Source organism: Oryx dammah, unplaced genomic scaffold, assembly GCF_014754425.2.
Source record: "Oryx dammah isolate SB20612 unplaced genomic scaffold, SCBI_Odam_1.1 HiC_scaffold_25, whole genome shotgun sequence".
Lineage (NCBI taxonomy): Eukaryota > Metazoa > Chordata > Mammalia > Artiodactyla > Bovidae > Oryx > Oryx dammah.
Window position 1 is genome coordinate 4,531,962 of NW_024070209.1, and position 25,698 is coordinate 4,557,659.

The following is a 25,698-nucleotide window of genomic DNA, read 5'->3' on the forward strand; positions in this document are numbered from 1 at the left end:
CACTGCTCTGGAGGCAGCACCCAGTCACTGCTCAGGGAGTCTGCCAGTGAGGGCAGGCCGCCCCTCTAGCCAGTCTTCAGGAGGCCGTGGACTTGTGTGTCTTTCATGGCAACGACAGGGTGGTTTTACTGACCTCTGATCAAAATCTCTCTACCTTGTAAGGAACAGTGATAAACTAAAGGACTGTTGAGATGAGGTGGTTTGACCATCAAACCTGCTGGGCTTAGGACTCCTGTACCACATTACATCAGGACTTTTATCTCTCAGAAGATTATTTATTATATCATTCCTTTCATCCATCTGCTTTATATCTACTCTGCCAGGTGGCACAGAGGCCTCACATGTTCCAGCATTAGTCAGCCTAACTCAAGTGAGGTGGGCACAGCTCAGATCTGCACCCACGTCTCTTCTTCCCTTCCTGCACAAGTTTACCATGCCTTGCCCGTACTCAGCCTTGGATTCATATTTTCAGATGAACATGTAATCAAAAAGAGAAACGGTTTAATTCTAGGCTGCTGAGATAGTGGTGTATTTATAACCTTGTCAAGTGTCATTTCTTCTCAAGGATGAGCTGATCCATGAGTTAAAGCAGACACTGAATGCAATCAAATTAGAAGAGAAAGGCGTCTATGTCCAGGCCTCGACCCTGGGATCTCTGGAAGCTCTCCTTGAATTTCTGAAGACATCAGAAGTGCCCGTAAGTCATGGGGCCGACTCCCCAGGACTCAGTGGAGGGTGCTGTCTGGGGGGCTGTCCTGTCACCTGGCGCAGGCATCTGAACTGGGAAACCCCTTTTACAGTATGCAGGGATCAACATTGGGCCTGTCCACAAAAAAGATGTCATGAAGGCTTCGGTGATGCTGGAGCACGACCCTCAGTAAGTCATTTCTCCTCTGCGCTGAAGGCTTGCATGCTGCCTCTTTGATTGAGTAGGACTGTTAAGACATGGTCTATATTTCATCCAGTAATCCTTGATGTGTTTTAACCTTTCAGGTATGCAGTGATTTTGGCCTTCGATGTGAGAATTGAACGGGATGCCCAAGAAATGGCTGATAGTTTAGGAGTTAGAATTTTTAGTGCAGAAATTATTTATCATTTATTTGATGCCTTTACAAAATACAGACAAGACTACAAGAAACAGAAACAAGAAGAATTTAAGTAAGTTGGTAATTTTACCTACTTTGGATCTGTGCTAACACAGCTGGTGATGTGCAGACAAGCGTGTGTGCAACAGAAGCACGGCACTTGACGTCCCGCAGTGACATGTTGCCACAGATCAGGCCCACCTGAGCGCAGTGTGCAAACCCACGCTCTCTGTAACGTTTCTGTTTAGTATTTTATTTTCCAGTCGGCAGACCTAGGTTGCATTAATGGGTTGGGGATGCATCTTGCTGGGAGTCCTCATCTGGGCTCGCATGGACCAGCGTGAGTTGGGGAATTAGAAAGTGAAGGGCCCTGTGTAAGGAGCCCCACCTCTTCCAGCAACACTCCAGGGGCGACCCTGGCAGGTCCCTTCTCTTGGAGCTCAGGGGTAGGACGAGCAGAGAAGACGGGGAGAAGCTGGGAGACCCTGGGTAAAGCAGGGAAAGGCCTCAGGGAGGCTAGCTGAGGTTGACAGTGTGGCTGGGGAGGCAGCTGATCTGAGAATGGAGGGCGTGGCCCAAATGCCTGGGGCGAGGGTGGGAGGTGAGAAGAGCCCTGGTCTGGATGGTAGGTGTTGCAAGAGGGCATCAGAGGGCAGACACACTGAAACCATACTCACAGAAAACTAGTCAATCTAATCACACTAGTACCACAGGCTTGTCTAACTCAGTGAAACTAAGCCATGCCCCTGGGGCAACCCAAGATGGGCGGGTCATGGTGGAGAGGTCTGACAGAATGTGGTCCACTGGAGAAGGGAATGGCGAACCACTTCAGTATTCTTGCCTTGAAAACCCCATGAACAGTATGAAAAGGCAAAATGATAAGATACTGAAAGAAGGACTCCCCAGGTCAGTAGGTGCCCAATATGCTACTGGAGATCAGTGAAGAAATAACTCCAGAAAGAATGAAGGGATGGAGCCAAAGCAAAAACAATACCCAGCTGTGGATGTGACTGGTGATAGAAGCAAGGTCCGATGCTGTAAAGAGCAATGTTGCATAGGAACCTGGAATGTCAGGTCCATGAATCAAGGCAAATTGGAAGTGGTCAAACGAGATGGCAAGAGTGAACGTCAGCATTCTAGGAATCAGTGAACTAAAATGGACTGGAATGGGTGAATTTAACTCAGATGACCATTATGTCTACTACTGCGGGCAGGAATCAAAGAAATGGAGTAGCCATCATGGTCAACAAAAGAGTCCGAAATGCGGTACTTGGATGCAATCTCAAAAATGACAGAATGATCTTTTGTTTGTCTCCAAGGCAAACCATTCAATATCATGGTAATCCAAGTCTGTGCCCAACCAGTAATGCTGAAGAAGCTGAAGTTGAACGGTTCTATGAAGACCTACAAGACCTTTTAGAACTAACACCCAAAAAAGATGTCCTTTTCATTATAGGGGACTGGAATGCAAAAGTAGGAAGTCAAGAAACACCTGAAGTAACAGGCAAATTTGGCCTTGGAATGCGAAATGAAGCAGGGCAAAGACTAATTGAGTTTTGCCAAGAAAATGCACTGGTCATAGCAAAAACCCTCTTCCAACAACACAAGAGAAGACTCTACACATGGATATCACCAGATGGTCAACACCGAAATCAGATTGATTATATTCTTTGCAGCCAAAGATGGAGAAGCTCTATACAGTCAGCAAAAACAAGACCAGGAACTGACTGTGGCTCAGATCATGAACTCCTTATTACCAAATTCAGACTTAAATTGAAGAAAGTAGGGAAAACTGCTAGACCTTTCAGGTAGGACCTAAATCAAATCCCTTATAATTATATAGTGGAAGTGAGAAATAGATTTAAGGGCTTGGATCTGATAGATAAGAGTGCCTGATGAACTATGGAATGAGGTTCATGGCATTGTACAGGAGACAGGGATCAAGACCATCCCCATGGAAAAGAAATGCAAAAAAGCAAAATGGCTGTCTGGGGAGGTCTTACAAGTAGCTGTGAAAAGAAGAGAAGCGAAAAGCAAAGGAGGAAAGGAAAGATATAAGCATCTGAATGCAGAGTTCCAAAGAATAGCAAGGAGAGATATAAAAGCCGCCTTCAGCGATCAGTGCAAAGAAATAGAGGACAAGAAGAGAATGGGAAAGACTAGAGATCTCTTGAAGAAAATCAGAGATACCAAGGGAACATTTCATGCAAAGATGGGCTCGATAAAGGACAGAAATGGTATGGACCTAACAGAAGCAGAAGATATTAAGAGGTGGCAAGAATACACAGAAGAACTGTACAAAAAAGATCTTCACGACCCAGATAATCACGATGGTGTGATCACTCATCTGGAGCCAGACATCCTGGAATGTGAAGTCAAGTGGGCCTTAGGAAGCATGACTGCGAACAAAGCTAGTGGAGGTGATGGCATTCCAGTGGAGCTCTTTCAAATCCTGAAAGATGATGCTGTGAAAGTGCTGCACTCAATATGCCAGCAAATTTGGAAAACTCAGCAGTGGCCACAGGACTAGAAAACGTCAGTTTTCATTCCAATCCCAAAGAAAGGCAATGCCAAAGAATGCTCAAACTACTGCACAATTGCACACATCTCACATGCTAGTAATGGTCAAAATTCTCCAAGCCAGGCTTCAGCAATACGTGAACTGTGAAATTCCAGATGTTCAAGCTGGTTTTAGAAAAGGCAGAGGAACCAGAGATCAAATTGCCAACATCCGCTGGATCATGGAAAAAGCAAGAGAGTTCCAGAAAAACATCTATTTCTGCTTTATTGACTATGCCAAAGCCTTTGACTATATGGATCACAATAAACTGTGGAAAATTCTGAGAGAGATGGGAATACCAGACAACCTGACCTGCCTCTTGAGAAATCTGTATGCAGGTCAGGAAGCAACAGTTAGAACTGGACATGGAACAACAGACTGGTTCCAAATAGGAAAAGGAATGCATCAAGGCTGTATATTGTCACCCTGCTTATTTAACTTCTATGCAGAGTACATCATGAGAAACGCTGGGCTAGAAGAAGCACAAGCTGGAATCAAGATTGCCAGGAGAAATATCAATAACCTCAGATATGCAGATGACACCACCCTTATGGCAAAAAGTGAAGAGGAACTAGAAAGCCTCTTGATGAAAGTGAAAGAGGAGAGTGAAAAAGTTGGTTTAGAGCTCAACATTCAGAAAACGAAGATCATGGCATCTGAGTCCCATCACTTCATGGGAAATAAGATGGGGAAACAGCGTTAGACTATTTTGGGGGGGCTCCAAAATCACTGCAGATGGTGACTGCAGCCATGAAATTAAAAGACGCTTACTCCTTGGAAGAAAAGTTATGACCAACCTAGATAGCATATTCAAAAGCAGAGACATTACTTTGCTGACTAAGGTCCGTCTAGTCAAGGCTATGGTTTTTCCTGTGGTCATGTATGGATGTGAGAGTTGGACTGTGAATAAAGCTGAGCACCGAAGATTTGATGCTTTTGAACTGTGGTGTTGGAGAAGACTCTTGAGAGTCCCTTGGACTGCAAGGAGATCCAGCCAGTCCATTCTGAAGGAGATCAGCCCTGGGATTTCTTTGGAAGGAATGATGCTGAAGCTGAAACTCCAGTACTTTGGCCACCTCATGCGAAGAGTTGACTCATTGGAAAAGACTGATGCTGGGAGGGATTGGGGGCAGGAGGGAAGGGGACGACAGAGGATGAGATGGCTGGATGGCATCACTGACTCGATGGACGTGAATCTGAGTGAACTCCAGGAGTTGGTGATAGACAGGGAGGCCTGGCGTGCTGCGATTCATGGGGTCGCAAGGAGTTGGACACGACTGAGCGATTGAGCTGATGGATGGATGCTGAGCTGGAGGTACCGGTGACCTGGGGAGAGTGCGGGAAGCACCTGGTAGGCCGTGAGCAGGGCTTTAGGGGTTGGCGGTAAGAGCCCTTCACCAGCCCCCCAGATCCAGGCAGGATGTGGGTGGGGCTCTGGCCAGCAGGACCTGCGGGAGGGCCAGCCTCAGTCACCGTTGCTTGCTTTCTCATGCATCTTAAGGGATTCTGTAAGCTGAAAAATCCTTGGTTGTATTTTTTTCTTGCAGGCACATAGCAGTATTCCCCTGCAAGATAAAGATCCTCCCTCAGTTTATCTTCAATTCTCGGGATCCAATAGTAATGGGCGTGACTGTGGAAGCAGGGCAGGTGAAGCAGGGGACACCCATGTGCGTGCCCAGCAAAAATGTAAGTTCTGGGTGTACTTAGGAATATCTTCTGTTAAAGCAGTTCTGGTAGTTCAGGAGTGAACAAAAAACCCAGCAGAGCTTGTCCTTCCCTGTACTTGATTCCTTGGTGGCAACTGCTTATCAGTGTAGATTCTGAGCGCCTGGTGTCAGTGCTTGAAGTAATGAAAGCTGCAGAATTACTGACCTTGACACCCCTGAGTCTGGGAGAAAATTCAGACTAGAATAATGAGCACTCATTCATCTTTCCTCTGGATTAGCATCATGGCTAGGGAAAAGTAACATTGAGTAAAGTCCTGTGATTCAGAGTTCTCACTCACATGTCACCGATAGTGCCCCACATCTTCAGTCATGTTGTTTGCTCATCTGGCCCAGGGCTCTGTCCAGGTATGTGGAGCCTGGTTATTAGCGCTTTGGTCTCGATCAGGAACAGCCCACCATCCTTTCTGAAGAGTCCAGACCAGCAGTTTCAGAGGGCTCCTCAGCCTGGCTTTGTCTGGTGGTTTCCATGTGTCTCCATTGGGGACAGTTTACCCCGTTTAACCACTCGCTGTCCTCCCCTGGGCACTGGTTATACCTTCTCCCCCACCCTGGACTTTCCTTCAGGCATCTTGTACACAAGGGTTCGTCTCTCTCGGTACCCAGTTATCCAGGGTTTTGTCCGGGGGAGCCCATTCAGGCCAGGTCCTCGTGTCCTTGCTGCGTGGCACTTGGGGCCCTAAGGTGCCCCAGGAGGCCTGGCTCCCGTGTGGGTGGGGGCCCTGCTGTCCTCTGCGCACCGTGACTCCACTGCCCCTAGGGCTCATTGCTCCTCCACCAGCTCAGTGGGCTGAGCTGGACACTTCCTGGCAGCAGGCGTCCCTGGTGTGGCTTTGGCCAAACTAGATTCCATTTTCACTCGTCTTCTCCTGGATAGGGATCCAGGCAGCAGAGCAGTGCTGTGGCCCCTCACTGTGGCCGAGGGCGAGTAGCTCATAGCGCCCACCCCACCTGGGCTCCCTGCCTCTCTACTCGCCCCCTTGTTCTCCATGCCGCTCACCCCAGGCTCGTTTCTGACCCAGAGCTTCTGGGCCTGCTGTCCCTCCTCCTCCGGCAGCTGTCATGCAGAGGGCAGGGTAGAAACAACTCAGAGTGCCTCCGCTCACACTGAGGTTTCTGTTGTTTACAGTTTGTTGACATTGGAATAGTAACAAGTATTGAAGTAAACCATAAACAAGTGGATGTTGCGAAAAAAGGACAAGAAGTCTGTGTCAAAATAGAACCCATCCCGGGTGAATCTCCCAAAATGTACGGACGCCATTTTGAAGCTACAGACATTCTTGTCAGTAAGGTAAGTCACTCACTCAGCAGTTAAGAGAGGGGCCTGTCAGCTCTTCTGATGACTTTACTCGGGAGCGGAGGGCTGACGTTTGGAACCCGAAGGGACTGGATTGGATTCTTCATTAAGGCTTGGCCTGGCATCCCCCCTCCTCAGAGCACCCACTAAAACATGTAGGTTGGGCCCCCTCCCCTGACTCGCCGAGCAGAGCGGGCCCTAGGCCTCTGCTTCCTAACCCAGACAGGTGGGCGCTGCCTTGCTAAGTTCCGCCTGAGCTGTCTTGGTGGTGACAGCACCTGGCACCCATTTGTTAGGTGGTTTTGTTTACTGTCTGTGCCTCGGGCCTTGCAGATCAGCCGGCAGTCCATCGATGCTCTCAAAGACTGGTTCAGAGACGAGATGCAAAAGAGTGACTGGCAGCTTATCGTGGAGCTGAAGAAAGTGTTTGAGATCATCTGACTTTCCACCTGGGGCAGGAATTGGAGGCAATGCAATATTATGTGGTAATATCACCAAGAAAAACAAGGAATGGACCTGTCTGAACACTGATTGACCTTAAGTATAGAAGGAAAAAACTAGGTGTATAAAATGTTTTCCATGAGAAACCAAGAAACTACACTGGTTTGACAGTGGTCGATACACGTCCCCACAGCTCCGACGTGCCTGTTCACTCGCCCACGCCCTCCCCCACTGGCTGCTGTTTTAAAGTTTGCCCTTCCTTCCCCAAATTTGGATTTTTATTACAGATCTAAAGCTCTTTCAATTTTATACTGATTAAATCAGTACTGCAGTATTTGATTAACCAAGCTTCTGCAGATTTTGTGATTCTTGGGACTTTTTTGAGGTAAGAAACACGTCTTTATTTATGCATATCCTTCCAGTGATTCTTCTCCCAACGTTCTTCTGCGATATGCCCTTAGGAATTTTTTAAAATAGAAAATTCGGCTTTCTTGATCTTTCTTTATCTGCTTTGTGTGAAACCATGGTGTCGAGCATCGCCGGCTGCCCTTTACCGCTTGTGTGGTCGTGAGCGTCCACAGTTCTCAGCACCGTCCTCAATTCCAATAAAGAACCCAGATGCGCCCGCAAGCGCCACTGGGCTTCCCTTCCTGTCAGCAGAGCTGCTCTCCGAGTCTCCTCCCGGCACAGCGCCTTCTCTCAAGGACAGGAAGGGTCTGATCACCTTGGGTACCAGCACACGTTGACATCAGGGGTTTATATATCGGTCTGGGTCTGCTTGTCCTAGCAGGTTCTATCATGCACACGTTTTCTGATGAGACAATCAGTAGGGTGTTGATTAACTGTCTGGACTTACATAACAGCTTCTTCATGTTAGTAATTTGGTGGTAGCTTGTTCCCTGAGGTTTTCCTGAAGAATATGGGAAGTGGGTCCCTGAGAGAAGCAGTCTGTTAGCATCAGACTAGTACCTGCCTACCTTCTATAGCACAGTGTTGAGTGAAGTCAGTGGGGGTGTTGGATAGCAGGTGTCCCCAAGTATTCACTGGCATAGAGTTATAAACTATATTTTTAAAGTCTTAGAGCATATAGCATAGACAAATACTTTTATATACATTTGAAAATCTGTACCATTCTTCATTATTACTAAAGTTTCTCAAGGGCCAGTAGAGGCAAAGACAAAACCTCTAAACCATCTGGGGGACATACTTTTCCCAGGAAAAAACTTAGTCTTCACTGTGTGTGTGTTCTGATTCAAAATATGTAAACTCCTCCACTTGGAAGAAGTAAAGAAGACTTTGTTAACATGTCCCTGTGTCGGTGCTTTGGGTTAGGAATGAGTGCGTGCACGCTTTCTTTACCCTTGCTTGGTTGGCACAAGTAGAACACCAGTCAGGGCTCTCAGGAATGTCAGAGCTTAGCACGGAGCCTGTAACCGTCCGGCTTGGAGGGTTTTCAGCCTCTTTAAGTAGAATAGTTCAGGATTTGCTTCCTAAAGGATTCACAAAAAGGAGCCTGTACAAAATATACATACGGTTCTTTATTAAACAACTGTAAACACTTCACTGTAAAAATCCATAAAACTTTATAAACAAACATTTTGTAAATAGAATCTATGCTACAGTAAAAGAACACAATTATTTACATGCAATACTGACAAATTTGGCACTTACTGAAAAGAAATGTACAAAACACTTTGCTTAAAAAGAAATTTAAAATTATAAAACTCAGAGCATTACTATCATGCACTTTGCAAATACCTCACAAGCACTTATGGCCCAGCTAGTGGAGAGCGCCAGGCTCCCTGGCGATTCATCTTCATGTGACTTTTAATGTGCTTCCATACGTTTGCTGTAAAACCACCTGAACATTGTCGAGAATGAAGTCAAATGCCATATTCCAAACCGACTCCACCGATTGCTGCATCAACCTGCAGGCGAGGAGAGGGGGTTAGCATGTAGTAAGGAAAGGTGAAGGGTCTGAACATCTTCAGTATAAATACTCAGCAAGGCACTTTTATGGTTTGACTTTGAGAGGAACAATCTTGTCTTGACCCCTTTTTACTCCCCAGTCAATATTAGCTGGTATTCAAAATGAAGGCCATCGCTCTCGCATAAGTAACTGAGGAGCACAGTTAACCTAAGTGATGCGCAGAACGCCCCCAGCCACCCTCCCCCACCCCACAAGCTGTGGTGACGAAAGGCACTGAATAGTTTACCTTTTCATGTATTTTATAACGAGGTCCAATTTTTCCAAATCCTTTTCCTCTATTAGATCAGTGCAGTATTTTACAACTTGCAGAATGTCTTCCTCCATCGGATCTAGAGTGGGGAGAGCGCGTGTGAGGGCCAGCTTATCCTTCTGAAGGAGGAAGAGCGGGGAAGGCTGTGCTCTGGGGGGACAGTGGGGAGACCTCACCCCGGGGGGCTGTGAGCGAGGCTGCAGAGTCAAGCCCACAGTGCAGGGGCTGGGGCTGGTTTATCAGACCTCGGAAACTAGCTCCTCCCTCTAGCTGAGTTCATGCTCTACACCCAGGCTGTCACATCTCAGCACCGACACCAGCGCCCCCGACCTGAGATGGTGGTGATCCACTCTCTGAGCAGGGTCTTCACATCACTGAACTCCACGGCTCCAGCCAGGTTGGGTGCTGGGGGCCTGACACTTGTGGATATGTCAGGCTGCAACCCAGAAAGGCCAGCAACACCTGAAGTGGAAGCAGAGAGTTCTCCCTGTTAAGAAAACAAATGATAACAAGTGCTGGATTTACATAACATCCGGTATAGGAGGATCTGATGAAGGAAGGGGTCAATGTTTAAAAAGTATAGAAGAGTTACCAGAGGTTTCTCTGACGTGGGACCTTCATGTTTTAGAAACCCATCAATGAGCTTCTGGGGACTTGTGCAGGCCCCTGGCAGGGTCTTTGCCGGGCTGTTCACCAGTGTGGTTTTCAGAGGGCTCTGACTCTTTCTTTGGGGGCTGAGGGGACTTTTTTTCTTGTTTCTTTTCTTGTCTTTCACCGCTGCTGGTTTTAGCTGCAGTAACGGGTTCTTTGGCACTAGAGGAAGATGGACGTAAGATCCTCAACATACACGCCGAGAGGGTGAGGGGGAGAGTGCACAGGCCCCCTTTTCTGCTGTGTGCACCCCTGCATGTGGGCACATGCCCAGCCTGAGGGCGGCCACTGGCCCCACAGCTCCTAGGGTTTGCTCAGCCTCATGGCCTCTGCATGTCTATCTGGGGGGCTCACAGGGGTCAATGGAAACTTCCAACAGGGGAACCACTTGTGACAGTTCAGCAGCACTGTTGCTCTGTTTTCATTTTAACAGCTGCTGCTGCTGCTATTTTTTAGCTTCTTTTTATTTTTTTAATTTTTTTTTTTAGCTTCTTGTTAAAATGCCTTCCGACCAGAGACATGAATGTCTTTTGTTATCGAAACAGAACGTTACTGGCCAGAGATATTTCAGTGTTCACTTACATAACAAATCACTTACTGCAAAAATCCCCGGGTCAGTGATGTGTTAAATGTGGTGTTTGTGACGCATGTTGAGAAAACCTTCAGACTCTGTGCTTTGAAACTACATCCTTTGAAGGAGCAGGCTCAAAGGACAGCAGACTTGACAGATAATCAGATGGAAGGAGTTCCAGGCACGGATCCGCCTGGGACGCGGACAGCCTCCCCTCTGCCACGAGCTAGTCTGTCTGAGGTGACAGGCACTAACAGGACTGACAGCTTGACCCAGGCCGTCACACACAACAGCCCAACCACACGCTCCTTCCACACAGCTCCACTGCTGGTCCCTGAGGCCTGCACAGCTTACCGGGGGCGCCGGCCGGCTGCTGGGGAGGGCTGTGTTCTCCCTGACGCTGTCTCTGATCGTAGGCTGCTCTCAGCTCCTTCTGAAGCTCCACAGGGAGAGCCGCAAACACCTCTGGGTCCACCTGGTGGACAGGAGCAAGTTCGAAGTCAAACCTGGGCTGGCTCTATATATAGGCAGCTGGTCGATGTTTTTCACAAAGTATTTCAAATCATACTTTTCTGATCTGTGTGAATTCTTAATAGGTCCTCAGTATCAAAGCTCATTAAATTCTCACAAGGTTTTAGGCTGAGAATAAAGGAATACAACTTTGAACAGGAATCGATGAACAAAAACCACCAGGACAAGAAGCACTAGTGGAAAATGGGGAGCAAAACGCAAGAACACAGGTGTGTGTGTGTAATTCGCCTGAAACCTCAAACTGTTGTCCCTGGTGCTGAGGGGGGCCCAGGGAACAGCAGACTGTTCTTTCTTTGGGGAGAGCTGTAGGCACCCCCACACCACAGCCTCCCTCTTCGCCCTGGTGTCCTGGCTGCTCTGTCAGCTTCTGTCCCATGGGTGATGTGGAGACAGGCCACCCTCCTCCCACAAGGGCCGAGGTCAGCTTTGGGAGGGGCAGAGGAGAAGAGTAGTGCTGGGAGCTGGACAGCCAAGGATACTTACCTGGGAAAACGCCGGAAGAGCTATTAAATTAATTCCTGTGTCGCTGTTAGGGTCTTGAGGTGCCGGTATTTGTAGCAGCACAGTCCCCACGGGTTGTGGCAGGATCCCTGTGCTGCAGCCGTTGACGGGCTCTCTCCTCCGGTCGCCCGGTGGCTCCGCCTGCTGCACAGCACACGCCTGCTCCACCTGCTCCCGTAGGTCGGGCGGGAGAGCCTCCAGGACGGAGCGATCGAGCTGCAAGGGCAGACAGGTGCTTGGAGACCACATGTCTCCACTGGACACGGGGGGCAACAAAGCGAGCTACAGGGGCCCAGCTAGCAAGGCCACCCCCAGACAGACCAGCTTCTGGAATGGCTGGGGTTTTGGCCATTGACGCCCAGCTGGTCCGAGGTGGACTCTAGAGATGACCAGTGCAGGCCCCTGGCTGGTTCCCAGGGCCAGCTCTGCCCACCTCCTCACTGGACCTCCTGCTCAGGGACAGTCCTAGACCTTGTCCTGGAAGCAGCCAGAGCCCAAGGCACATACCCATTTCTGGGATGGGTCCAGAGTCAGAGGTTTACTTTTCAGACAGGAGACTGCCTGCCACAGATCTATTTATCTGAGAGCAGCAATCCAGAAAAAGGGGATTCTAGAAGCTTGATTCCAGCCTACACACCAGAACCCCCTGCCCATCGTGACATCAGGAACATGATTGCAGACACTGGGCAGGCCAGGCTGCCTTGCTGGAAGCCACCCCTCGGGGAACTCACCAGAAACCCGTGCCCTCCCCTGGGCCAGTCACACCCACCCCTTTCCCTTGCCTTACAGCCCCCACTGCTCCGGGGCACAGACAAAGTGGATTTTCCCAACAGAGCTTCCAAACAGCAAACACACCAATAGCATACCACGCTTACAGCCCACATCAGCTGAGTGAATAGCTCGCGTTAGGAAAATCATTCATCCTACAGAGCAAGCTGCTTGCCAAGGCTGCAAGAAAAGCCTCTGATGTAAGGGCACTGGAGCAAAGCTGTGCTGTTGACCAGGTAAGTCACCACAATTACACCTGGTGGCTGCTGATGGCAATAGTTCACGAACTGGCTTTCATCCATGCTGCACGACCTGCAAGAGCGGCAGGCCTCCACGGACGCCCTCTGGCCTCTCGGTCGTTTCCCACCGGAATGAACACCTGGATCCTCCCTGACAGGTGGCCCTTTTTCCCGTTCTTGGCTGTTACTGGTGAAGAAAAATTGCATTCCTGCTGTAAAGCTACTCTGGGGCTGACATGCCTACAACTGTGAACACACACCTGGGAAGGTGACGGGACCTCTATGCTCAGGTTGAGTCTTGGCTTTAAGCTGATGGGAGAATGCAGCCCGTTCCACTTGCTGGCACACTCGGCTTTGCTGGTAGTGACAGGCGCGACACCCGGCGCCAGGTGTGGAGACAGAGAGGGCACAGTGCCAGATCGAGGGGCAGGTGGCATTTCCAGATCCACAGCAGCCAGAAATACTGGAAATACAGGAGAAAGTTTCTTCATGCAAAGAAGGCCTTGTTACTCATTCAGTGTAACTCAGAACGTCTGGCTGCTGTGAGCGTCCGGCAGAGCCCTCCCGACCATGGAGCCTGGAACTGGAGCCCACGGCAGCACTGACCTCCTGCGGGCTCCTCTTCCGGGGGCTGCCTCGCCCTCTGGGCCTGCAGGAGTTCCAGGACGGATGGGGCCCCGCCCGCACCGTGGCTGGGCTGGGCTGCTTGGCGGCTGAGGCACGCAGGCGGGTTTGGATTCGCTGGAACCAACTGATTCACATGAATCCCAACCTGCAACCAGAGTGAAACAGGTTTCTAGGGAGAAAGGTTCAGTGGAAAATATTCAAACAGCCTTTTATATCATTTATTCCAAAACTACTTCTGCAGTAGCTGGTGAGCAGTTAATTTATCTCAACCTTCAGTATCTAATTCTACCCAATTTCTTCAAAATCAGAAACTCCAGAAAAGTAGAATACTGTGCCCACTGACGTTCTCACCAATTAAGCTTTTATTTATTTTTGGCTGCAGCTTGTGGGATCTTAGCTTCCCAACCAAGGACTGAACCCCAGCCAACAACACTGAAAGTGCTGAGTCCTCCCAACTGGACTATCAGGAAATATCAATTAAGTTTTAATTACATTTCAGCAAAATGTAACTAGGGGGCAGTCTACTTGCAGCCCTACTTCATCTCTATTTTGGGGGTGGGTTGGGGAGTGGGCACACTGCAGGGAAGCGCAGGGAAGCAGCCCCACCCCGGGGAGCACTCTCAATTACTGCAGTGCTCAGGTGTGTGTGTGTGTCGGGGAGAGTCTTATCACCACTACAGACACTTCAATCCTTCCACAAAACCCACACCATGCCACTAACTACCTTTTACTCATACATGTGTGCACATACAACCTACAAAGGTTAGTCTTTAAGAAAATTGAGATTTTCACACCTAGATGCCCTCTCACCATCTGTTCCAAAGGTATCTTGTCGTGCCTGAGGTAAAGTCTCCCTGCTAGGTCATGAGACCTCAGAGCAAATTTCTGACAAAAAAGGACCTCAGAGATCAGAACATTTGCAGCCTCACAGTCCCCTCGGCCCTGCCCATTGCGGGGACCAGAGCAGGGATCCCTGACTGTTTAACAGAAAAATGCTTTAAAAATTCAAGACCATGAGTGGGTGAAACCCTGCACCGCACCATGAGCACCCTCAGATGAACCCAAAGTGTCACAGTTCAGGGTTTTCCCTAGTCACCCCTCGCATGTCAGCTATGCTGAGCTCCATTGCATGGAACATGTTCAGAGTTTTCCCTACTCACCCCTCGCATGTCAGCTATGCTGAGCTTCATCGCGTGAAACATGTTCAGTGTGGCCGTGCCAATGAGTTTCGCACTGTCTGTTGCCTGGTCAAGAGTCACAGTCCTGCAAGTGATAGAATCAACTTTTTTAAAGAACAAAAGCTACATTCTGTATGTATTCCCTAGACCGTAAGCGGCATGGAACTGTTTAAAAGGATTAAAGTTGTAAAGAGAGTTGTCAAGAGCTTTAAGTAAGTGGGATCCTTAGAAAGGAAGGAGTGCCTTCCTTCAGTGCAGCCACTAATGTGAAATCCATTACGTGGGCAACAAGGGGGAAAGGAAAATCAAGACCACTGGGACTTTCAGAGACCTGGTCAGCTAAAGATATGCTGAAAAATGTCTCAGAAAATGTATTTTAAGCACAATGATGTAGACTGCAACAGAGCTTTTAGGCTGCAAGACAATCTATGCTGAGTTACAGTTCCTGCTCGCAAGAGAAAGATGACTCCTGGATTCTCCTGACACTGTTTTCAACACGTGGACACGCCCAACCTAACTGTCCTTTCCTCCCAGAGGGTCTCTTAAGTGGACACAGAATGTGTGGACAGCTCTGATAAAGGAAGAGTGGTGGCGCCCGGTTTGAAACCCAGGCTAGATTGCACAGCCTTACATCTAAAGACTCCTCAAGGAGGACCAGAGAAGGTGCCAGCACTGATGGCGGTGGTTTAGTGGCTAAGTCGTGTGACTCTTGCAACCCCATAGCCCGCCAGGCTCCTCTGCCATGGGATTCTCCAGGCAAGAAGGATGGGATGGGTTACCATTTCCTTCTGCAGGGGAGCTTCCCAGCACAGGGACTGAGCCCAGGCCTCCTGAATTGCAGGCAGATTCTTTACCAGCTGAGCTTTAGGTGCCCCAAACAACATTTACTCTTGCTCTTTTCCATTCCATGAGTACATCATGTTCTTATTTTGGAAAAGTCCCTATTTCTTTAAGGAAGCCCATTTGCAAAAAATTTCCCCTGATAACCTAATGGTTATCTTAAGTGTGTTTCACACAGATCAACAGAGAATAACTTAAAAACAAGATTTGTAGTGGACCGTGGTGGTTTAAACATGTTTACTTTCTTTCCAAAACAACACTAAAAAGGACTTGAAACTCTTTCTGAATGGTATAAACTCTTGAATACTGAAAGCAAATCAGTAAAGGATAAGTTACCAAATGCCTGTTAAATGTGTAAAGCAAGGCACCAACTCAGATAAGCCAGTTTACAGTACAGAACCTCTGAAGGGCTCAGCGGTCAGAGGTGTCGGGTATGTGTGTGGGGGGTGCCTCCTTCCCTGACAGCTTCCCAGAGACGAGGATGGTGACACAGAAGCTACAGACTGGGGGGCAGAGCAAGGAGGAGCAAGGTCCCTCTGCAGCACAGGACACCCTCCACCCCCAGAACCCCTCCTGAGTACACAGAACACCAGCGGCACGGCCCATCTTCTCGCCCACCCAGGGCTGCACATCTCATAGGAAGGATGGCAGATAACCGAAGACCACAGCCCCCCATCGGCTCCCCCTGGCCTGCGTGTCCTACCAAGAGTCTGGAGGCGCCCACGTTTCAGCAGTTCACGTACAGTCAACAGCTATCAGGTAAATGCCTTTTTTTTTTTTTTCAGGTAAATGCTTGAAGAAAATCTCACGACAGCAACCGAAACTGGAATAAAAGGAGCTTAGAGACCCAGACTGACATTGGGACTATTAAATCTTCAGGAGGCAAGAGAGAAACTCTCTCTGTGAAGGGACACTATAAATACTTAAGGGCCAAAGAATAAATTTAAAAACTCAAAGTGTTGGTAGAAATGAAAAATTTAGTTAATAGAGATGAAAAACTTAAAAAAATTCACTGACAAAATACTGGGCACAAAGACAAATTAAGACCACTCCAGAACACTTGTGATGCAGAGCTGATTTCCTCTGAAGAGGCGATCAGAACAAGAGGAACCCTGAGAAGATGATGGCAACGAAGCCTTTCTTTATCTGAGGAAGGACAATTGCTAAGTTATGTTTATACTTAACCGGTGAGTATGAGCAGAGATGGGTTTACACCCATGAATTCTTGCTCAAGCTCTGAGCAGATCAGGGACCCAGGGAAACAGATCCACACAGAAAAAGGCCATCTCACAACTCCAACTTTTCAGCAACTCTTAAAACGAACTCCAACTGGAGCAGCAGGCTGGGTGGCCCCGAGAGACAGGGCTCTAAGAAAAGACGTCAAAACCAGTTAATGGACCTGCAGATGTGTTGAAACACAGTCACACTGGAAGGGAGTTTGGGGGTAAACTGAGTGGTAAATTCACAAAACAGCAAAACCGGATGCTCAGTAACTCGAGGAGAAACACAATCAAAAGGCAAGGAAAGGTTAGCCTAGTGGACAGCATGGGGTATGTAGATACACATGCATCCTAACAGGGGCACCCTGGATGGACTGAACCAAAACCCACCAACTCTACTGGGGCAAACGAAACACGCAGACCAATAGCAACAGAACAAAGCGGTAAGCCAGCTGCTACTGCAGACTCAGTTGACATTTTGGAAAACTATGGGAAACCACGGAAGAACAACGGTGCTCAGAACCAGGGAGAGGGGAGGGCAAGGGGCTAGAAGCTGTTATTTGACCTTTTCAATTAATCACTTTAAAAAATACATATACAATTCAAAATAAAAACATATACAAAAGAACCCCAAGAAAGAAAACTTCGTTTTCCAAAAGAAAAACTGTTATGAGAAAAACTTTCCTAAGTGGTAATGAAGCCACAGATCTCAATCTCCACGCGGCTCTCTGACTTACGAAACTTGTCATTGCAATCGCAGTCTCCTAACGTGTGAGTCACGTGACTGCAAGGGGGTCTGAGGTTACAAAGTGACCACACGCTGAGTTTACGCAGGCACACCGGACTCCCAACTACAGCGCTTCTGGGAGCTTGCACTCTGTCGCCTCTTTCAGATGGCCTCTGTTTTACACAACCTTTCATATAAACCTCATTCTTAGTTCCCACAAATCACGTAAAAACAGGCCACAGGCCGGATGTGGGCCACAGGGAGTAGTTTATCACCCCCTAAGTTAGAGGAAATACAGGATCAGTGTTATAATATTTCAGAAGCTCTTGCCCAAAGCTTCTCTTAGGCAGTTATAATACCCCCAAAATGTTAGGCTGAAATTAATGGCTTACAATTGATCAGCATCTTATATTTATAAAATGACACTACTTTCAGTTTAAAAAGTGTAATTATCATGCATTATCATGTCTTACACAAAGGTAAGGGCCAAGTGAAGCCCCTGGCCTACGTGTCCTACTAAGAGTCCAGAGGCGCCCACGTGTCAGCAGTTCATGTACAAACAGTCAACAGCTGTCAGGGACATGCTCGAAGAAACGCATGTCTTACCCAAAGGTAAAGGGCATGGTGAAACGAGCACTTTACTGCCAGTGATGCAGGCAGCTTTTGAGCTGTCCTGTGTTCACTAAAGCAGAGTCTTGTCAGAGAGAAACACCTGGAAACCCATGGAGGAAACGGTTCAGTCTCTGAGAGCCACTCAGAACAGGCGGGGGCCGGGGGGGCGGTGGTGGCGCAGGGCCCAGCAGCGACCGTGGGGCTCGGGGCTCGGGCTTCAGAACACTGTTCTCTGCTTACATGGGCACGTTTTTCAAAATAAAACTTTTTAAGTTAAATAGGACAAAAATGAACAAATACCAGTAACAGCAAGCAGATAAGTGCATACAAAAACGCTGAATGAATATTATTGTTGAATTGGGGGGAGATAGAATATAGTTAAAAATCCCAATTTTTAATGTTGTGCTGGTGACTAGATTTTTTGGAATATCTGGATTTTCCAAAAAGGCTTAAATGAAGGCAGATTTTCTTACTGAGATTAGACAGACTCAGCTCCTAGGTACTGCTGAATGCACCAAAACAGAGTTCTAAGAAACTGTAAGGTATTTAAAATTGAGTAGACAGCAAGAAGAAACTACTACACTGTATTTTAATTTACCTGTCAGTCAACCAAAGCTTTACAATACAGTGTCCTGTATAGTATAAATGGCATACAAAATTAGGTATTTTCATACTGGCCTTACATATGAGGCCAGATCTTATATCAGTCTTATATTAGTGGCCCTCACATGAAAAAAAATAGGGTTTTAAAGTGCTTTCTACCAATTTCCAGAGACTACCATAATTAATCTTTTCACAAGAAGGAAATCACACCTCCCTAAATGAAGTAAAGTCCTCACTGCAATCATTTTCTGAGTGACCGCACTGATGCTTCCCCGCGGGACCTTCCCACCAAGCCCACAAGCACCTCCTTCCTGTCCCTGCACTGAAGCCACGGCCAGCAGACCCCACGGACAGGACAGCCGGCCCCGTCGGGACACGCCAACAGGCCGGGGCGCCCTGGCCCAACGGGCCGCTCCACAGCCGGGGGCTGAGGCCTGGCTCTGCACGACACCCAGGAGCGTCAGTGTCTGCAGCTCTTTGGGCATGCTTTCCCTTGTTGTTTTTTCCCATTTTCTATTCATTACAATTACCTGTAATGAAATGTCAATATCTAATGTCCTTTTTATTAATTAGCTTACCTGGTGGTGATGTCACAGATGCCATGGCCTCCATATTTGGCCGTTTCGACAGGGGCCCCTGGCTTCCGCACCATGATTTTGAGAGTCAGGCGTTTACCCTTCATGCCCACAGCTTCAAGGCGCCGCTGAATTTCTTCTGAAAGGTTCAGAAGAAAAGCTTCTGCTTCTTTTGGCTACAGAAAGACAAACAAAAAATCCCATGTTACTTTCCTTCACGCCTAACGGTGCTTCTCAAGTATATTAACTTCCAATATTTAACATGTGATGATTCACTGCAGTGGCTGCTCTATTTAAGAACAAACGTTCTGCCAGCTCTGGAACGGCAAGGGTTTTAAGGCTTCACTTCAAGTGTCAACAGTCTGTGGTCTAGCTGGGGAGACAGGACTATGTGCAAATGTAAGAAACAGAAGCTGAAACCTGGGAGGAGACAGGTACCTGGGAGAACCTGATGCCATAGTTGATCTCAGCTGAGATAGACTTTCTTTCCTTCTCAGTACGAACTGGTCTGTCGTCCAAGCCTCGGCAGAACCTGTAAAGCATCTGGCCGGTTTTGGGGCCAAATTCCTTCTGGAGTTTGGCCATGGTCAGGTACTGCAGGTCTCCGCACGTCCTGATCCCCAGAGACATCAGCTTGGACTCCATTGAACGCCCAACTCCTAGGAAAGGGACAGGTCCTTAATTCAGCATGTAGACTGTTAAAAGCAACACAGTGACTCAAAGTAACTGCTCATGCACAGACAGCAAGTTTAAGATAACCTCCCTTAAAGTTCTGAAGTGACATCACTGAAGCATCTCATACATTTAGAATTGTTTTAGTGCAACTCATACTAGGAAAGTTATTTCCTTCTCAATTGGACTTATTATGCTTCTCAATTTGGACTCCACCTACAGGTGAGCCAGAACTTCTCAAATGGGTATTAGTCAGTTAGTTTTCCAAAAAAAAGTGATTTTTATTTATTACTGAGTAATAAAGTTTTCTATCTTAGTCACAAAATCAACTGAGTTACACGCTGGCTTAAGCTGGTCTACAACATGACTACATTCTAGGAGGCCCGGGAATGTGAGGGCTTCTACCATGATTTCGGCGATGACCACACTTCTCAGTGGCTTCAGCCACATCTTCTTTGAACGGGAACGAGAACCAGAAGTCGTGACAGGCGCGTGCCCACATGCTCTCATACCCAACAAGGTGGCACAAGTGATGTGGGAAGATGCTTCCTGAGCCAAGTGGCAGTGAGTGGAGGACAGGCAGAACTCTTCTACAGACGAGGCCTATCTCCCTAGAAAGGCAGTGAGCTCCTGCAGCCAGGCCAGCACCCAGCAGTCCCCTCGTCACCGTCTGCAAGGTGGAGCCTCATCCGAAGCGTGCTGAACTCTTAGGAACATGGTCTCCACACGACGAGATCAGTGAGTCCCTCAGCGAGGCAGACTGAGGTTCTGGCCTCCTGCAGGGTCCTGGCCCACCCTCCACTACTTCTGGCTCCAGTTCTCTGAGTGGTCTCGTGGGACAAGCAGCCCGTCCAGGTTCTGTGAGGGGAACCTTACAGCCGTTATGCGGACACACAGTGAGGAGGGAGGTGGACAACCGTGTAAAAGGTATACAGCCACGGAAGGGCGAGGAGGGACACGTTTAACTCAAGAAAACCTACCCCTGATGGAAGTCAGATGAGAGGCTCTAAGGGCGCTGCATCGCGTTTGCGCCACCTTAAAGTTCAAGTCAGAAGTGAGGCCAAGCGCGAACGGCAGGGGCTCAGTCACCGCGAGAGGAGGGACACCACGCACGGAAAGACGAGGGTTTACCTGAGACCTAACCGAGTGTAAGGGGAGGCTGCCGTCCCCTCCTCCAGGAGATCTTCCCGACCCAGGGGTGGAGCCCTCGTCTCCTGCACTCAGGGCTCCCTACTGATGAACCACCGGGGAGCCCTAAGGAGAGACCGACCGGGCAGCAGCAGACGGCGCGCACATGCGTCAGTCGCGCTGCCCTCAGCTCCTCTGTCCATGGGACTCTCCAGGCAAGGACACTGGAGTTGCCAGGCCCTCCTCCAGGGGGTCTTCCCCACCCAGGGATCGAACCTGCGTCTCTCATGTCTCCTGCATCGGCAGGCGGGTTCTTTACCACTAGTGCCACCTGGGAAATTACTATGTTTAACAAGATGAATAGCTGCTTCCTTGTAAGAATTCTCAGAAATTTTTACTGCCTAGTCCCCTGTACATATGTGAAACCCGTTTCCAAAGGAACAGCTCATATTTTAGATGAGTTACCAGCTCAGGGCAGGGATAACAACTGAAAATCTGACATTTTACATACTAACAAGTTCTAAAACCAGTCCAATAATAAATTTAATAACTTAAAGTCAGTAGTGTTATATGTAAAAATCTCATGGACAATTCTGGGTGGCCACAGCTGGCTACAAGCTGGTTCTGAAGAAGAGAGGAGCAGTGTGAGAAGGTGGTTTGCTGGAGAAAGTCCATCCTGGCTGCCCCGCTTCCCCCACATCTCAGCTGTCTTCTTTCTCAGGAAATTCAAAGCTGTGCCGAAGGATTCAGCAGGACACATAACCGCACACTTGCCCTTCAAAACATCAAGTCCTTCCGACCATGAAGCAAACGAAGGTGAAAGGTAAACTCTCTATTTCTGTGTTTTAAAAAAACCCAAACCCAACAAATAAACCTTAAAAAAATGATGCAGTCTGAAGAAGGTGCTATGGATGGAAGTGCATCCAGAATCTCAAGATTCCTGTGCTGAAATCCTAATCTCAGAACACGCCTAACTGGAGAAAGGTCCTTCAGAAAGGTAATTACAGTAACAGCAGGTCATATACGCGGGCCCTACTCCAACAACCCCGGTATGCCTACAAGAAGAGATCAGGACACAGATGCACAAAGAGAGAACACCACGTTGAGAAGACAGCCACCTACAAGCCCACAGGAGAGACCTCAGAAGAAATCCGACCTGCTGACAATTCAATTGTGGACTTCTAGTCTCCAAGAGGGACAAGGCAATGGTGCCCACTCCAGTCCTCTTGCCTGGAGAATCCCATGGACGGAGGAGCCTGGTGGGCTACAGTCCATGGGGTCGCTGAGTCGGACACGACTGAGCGACTTCCCTTTCACTTTTCATTTTCAGGCACTGGAGAAGGAAATGGCAACCCACTCCAGTGTTCTTGCCTGGAGAATCCCAGGGACGGCGGAGCCTGGTGGGCTGCCGTCTATGGGGTCACACAGAGTCAGACACGACTGAAGCGACTTAGCAGCAGCAGCAGTCTCCAAGATCTTGAGGGAATAAATATCTGTTGTTTAAGTCATGCAATCTGTGGTATTTTCTTATGGCTGTTTTAGCAAACTAATAGAGATAACCAGTATCATAATCTTGAACTCAGATTTCTCATGCACTTTAAATATACTGGTTCATTCTTATATAAAACTGCAATAAGATGTGTTATGAAACTGCTAATCTGTGTTGTCTAATAAGGTAGTTGGCTAGCATGATTTTATAAGGTTACTCTTCAAATTTAACCTCAAACTGACTGACAAAATGTTTTATTTCACGTTTCTGATACTAACACATTCTTCAGTTCAGTCGCTCAGTCGTGTCCGACTCTTTGTGACCCCATGGACTGCAGCACGCCAGGCCTCCCTGCCCACCACCAACTCCTGGAGCTTACTCAAACTCAGGTCCATCGAGTCAGTGATGCCATCCAACCATCTAATCCTCTATCATCCTCTTCTCTTCCCACTTTCAATCTTTCCCAGCATCACGTTCTTTTCTAGTGAGTCAGTTCTTCCCATCAGGTGGCTAAAGTATTGGAGTTTCAGCTTCACCATCAGTCCTTCCAGTGAATATTCAGGACTGATTTCCTTTAGGATAGACTGGTTAGATCTCCTTGCAGTCCAAGGGACTCTCAAGAGTCTTCTCCAACACCACAGTTCAAAAGCATCAATTCTTTGGCACTCTGCTTTCTTTATAATGCAACTCTCACATCCATACATGACCACTGGAAAAACCACAGCTTTGACTACATGGACCTTTTAGGCAACATAATGTCTATGTTTTTTAATATGCTGTCTAGGTTGATCACAGCTTTTCTTCCATGGAGCGACTGTCTTTTAATTTCATGGCTGCAGTCACCACCTGCAGTGATTCTGGAGCCCAAAAACACAAGGTCTCTCACTATTTCCACTGTTTCCCTATTTATTTGCCATGAAGAGATTAGACTGGATGCCATGATCTTAGTTTTCTGAATGTTGAGTTTTAAGCCAACTTTTTCACTCTCCTCTTTCACTTTCATCAAGAGGCTCTTCAGTTCTTCACTTTCTGCCATAAGGGTGGTGTCATCTGCATATCTGAGGTGATTGATATTTCTCCCGGCAATCTTGACTCCAGCCTGTGCTTCATTTAGCCTGGCGTTTTTCATGATGTACTCTGCGTGTAAGTTAAATAAGCAGGGTGACAATATGCAGCCTTGACGTACTCCTTTCCCGATTTGGAACCAGTCTGTTGTTCCACGTCCAGTTCTAACTGTTGCTTCTTGACCTGCATATAGGTTTCTCAAGAGGCAGGTCAGGTGGTCTGGTGTTCCCATCTCTTGAAAAATTTTCCATAGTTATGATCCACACAGTCAAAGGCTTTGGCATAGTCAATAAGGCAAAAGTAGATGTTTTTCTGGCACTCTCTTGCTTTCTCAATGATCCAGTGGATGTTGGCAATTTGATCTCTGGTTCCTCTGCCTTTTCTAAAACCAGCTTGAACATCTGGAAGCTCACAGTTCACGAACTATTGAAGCCTGGCTTGGAGAATTTTGAGCATTACTTTACTAGCGGGTGAGATGAGTGCAACTGTGCGGTAGTTTGAGCATTCCCTGACAATGCCTTTCCTCGGGATTGGAATAAAAACTGACCTTTTCCAGTCCTGTGGCCACTGCTGAGTTTTCCAAATTTGCTGGCATGTTGAGTGCAATACTTTCACAACATCATCTTTTAGGATTTGAAATAGCTCAACTGGAATGCCATCACCTCCACTAGCTTTGTTCGCAGTCATGCTTCCTAAGGCCCACTTGACTTCACATTCCAGGATGTCTGGCTCTAGGTGAGTGATCACATCATCGTGATTATCTGGGTCGTGAAGATCTTTTTTGTACAGTTCTTCTGTGTATTCTTGGCACCTCTTCTTAGTATCTTCTGCTTCTGTTAGGTGCAGACCATTTCTGTCCTTTATTGAGCCCGTCTTTGCTTGAAATGTTCCCTCGGTATCTCTAATTTTCTTGAAGCGATCTCTAGGCTTTCCCATTCTGTTGTTTTCCTCTATTTCTTTGCATTGATCGCTGAGGAAGGCTTTCTTATCTCTCCTTGCCATTCTTTGGAACTCTGCATTCAGATGGGTATATCTTTCCTTTTCTCCTTTGCCTTTCATGTCACTTCTTTTCTCAGCTATTTTTAAGGCCTCCTCAGACAATCATTTTGTCCTTTTGCATTTCTTTTTCTTGGGGATGGTCTTGATCCCTGCCTCCTGTACAATGTCACGAACCTCTGTCCATAGTTCTCCAGGCACTCTGTCTATCAGACCTAATCCCTTGAATCTAATGTCACTTCCATTATATAATCGTAAGAGATCTATCTGTTGTAGGTCATACCTGAATGGTCTAGTGGTTTTGCCCACTTTCTTCAATTAAAGTCTGAATTTGGCAATAAGGAGTCCATGGTCTGGGCCACAGTCAGCTCCTGGTCTTTTTTTTTTTGCTGACTGTATAGAGCTTCTCCATCTTTGGCTGCAAAGAATATAATCAGATAATCTGATTTCAGTGTTGACCACCTGGTGATGTCCATGTGTAGAGCCTTCTCTTGTGTTGTTGGAAGAGGGTGTTTGCTATGACCATTGCGTTCTCTATTTGACCAAACTCTATTTGCCTTTGCCCTGCTTTGTTTTACACTCCAAGAACAAATTTTCCTGTTACTCCAGGGATTTCTTGACTTCTTACTTTTGCATTCCAGTTCCCTATAATGAAAAGGATGTCTTTTGGGGGTGTTAGTTCTATAAAGTCTGGTAGGTCTTCAGAGAACCATTCAACTTCAGCTTCTTCAGTGTTATTGGTTGGGGCATATACTTGGATTACCATGATACTGAATGGTTTGCCTTAGAAATGAACAGAGATCATTCTGTTGTTTTTGAGACTGCATCCAAGTACTGCATTTCAGACTCTTCTGTTGACTACGATGGCTACTCCATTTCTTCTAAGGGATTCTTACCCATAATAGTAGATATAATGGTTATCTAAGTTAAACTCACCCATTCCAGTCCATTTTAGTTCGCTGATTCCTAAATGTTGATGTTCACTTTTGTCATCTCCTGTTTGACCACTTCCAATTTGCCTTGATTCATGGACCTAACATTCCAGGTTCCTATGCAATATTGTTCTTCACAGCATCGGACTTCACTTCCATCACCAGTCGTATCCATAACGGGGTGCTGTTTTTGCTTTGGCTCTGTCTCTTCATTCTTTCTGGAGTTATTTCTCCACTGATCTCCAGTAGCATATTGGACACCTACGGACTTGGGAGTTCATCTTTCACTGTCCTATCTTTTTTCATTTTGACCTGTTTATGGGGTTCTCAGCCATGAAATTAAAAGACGCTTACTCCTTGGAAGAAAAGTTATGACCAACCTAGACAGCATATTCAAAAGCAGAGACATTACTTTGCCAATAAAGG

The 25,698-nt window shown here is 47.4% G+C and overlaps 2 protein-coding genes across 7 annotated transcripts in view; one reads left to right on the plus strand and one right to left on the minus strand.

The window, feature by feature from the left end:
- The window catches only part of EIF5B (eukaryotic translation initiation factor 5B), a 74,379-nt gene extending 65,965 nt beyond the window's left edge, over window positions 1–8,414 (plus strand). Inside the window, exons 19-24 of one of the 3 annotated variants that reach the window (XM_040267680.1) lie at window positions 566–697; window positions 801–877; window positions 994–1,158; window positions 5,193–5,331; window positions 6,499–6,660; window positions 7,000–8,414. In XM_040267680.1, the coding sequence (XP_040123614.1) occupies window positions 566–697; window positions 801–877; window positions 994–1,158; window positions 5,193–5,331; window positions 6,499–6,660; window positions 7,000–7,107 (783 nt within the window). In that variant the 3' untranslated portion in view covers window positions 7,108–8,414. The remainder of the gene's footprint in view (window positions 1–565; window positions 698–800; window positions 878–993; window positions 1,159–5,192; window positions 5,332–6,498; window positions 6,661–6,999) is intronic. The other 2 variants (XM_040267682.1, XM_040267681.1) reach the window with 2 other exon arrangements.
- A 209-nt stretch (window positions 8,415–8,623) lies between these two features.
- Window positions 8,624–25,698, minus strand: part of REV1 (REV1 DNA directed polymerase) — a 54,687-nt gene continuing 37,612 nt past the window's right edge. For 2 of the 4 annotated variants that reach the window (XM_040267678.1, XM_040267677.1), the window contains exons 12-22: window positions 19,429–19,649; window positions 18,994–19,166; window positions 14,396–14,498; window positions 13,215–13,380; window positions 12,869–13,071; window positions 11,584–11,817; window positions 10,924–11,044; window positions 9,940–10,160; window positions 9,678–9,834; window positions 9,324–9,426; window positions 8,624–9,035 (exon numbers count right to left, since the gene is read on the minus strand). In XM_040267678.1, coding sequence (XP_040123612.1) covers window positions 8,924–9,035; window positions 9,324–9,426; window positions 9,678–9,834; window positions 9,940–10,160; window positions 10,924–11,044; window positions 11,584–11,817; window positions 12,869–13,071; window positions 13,215–13,380; window positions 14,396–14,498; window positions 18,994–19,166; window positions 19,429–19,649 — 1,814 coding nt within the window. In that variant the 3' untranslated portion in view covers window positions 8,624–8,923. The remainder of the gene's footprint in view (window positions 9,036–9,323; window positions 9,427–9,677; window positions 9,835–9,939; window positions 10,161–10,923; window positions 11,045–11,583; window positions 11,818–12,868; window positions 13,072–13,214; window positions 13,381–14,395; window positions 14,499–18,993; window positions 19,167–19,428; window positions 19,650–25,698) is intronic. The other 2 variants (XR_005725816.1, XM_040267679.1) reach the window with 2 other exon arrangements.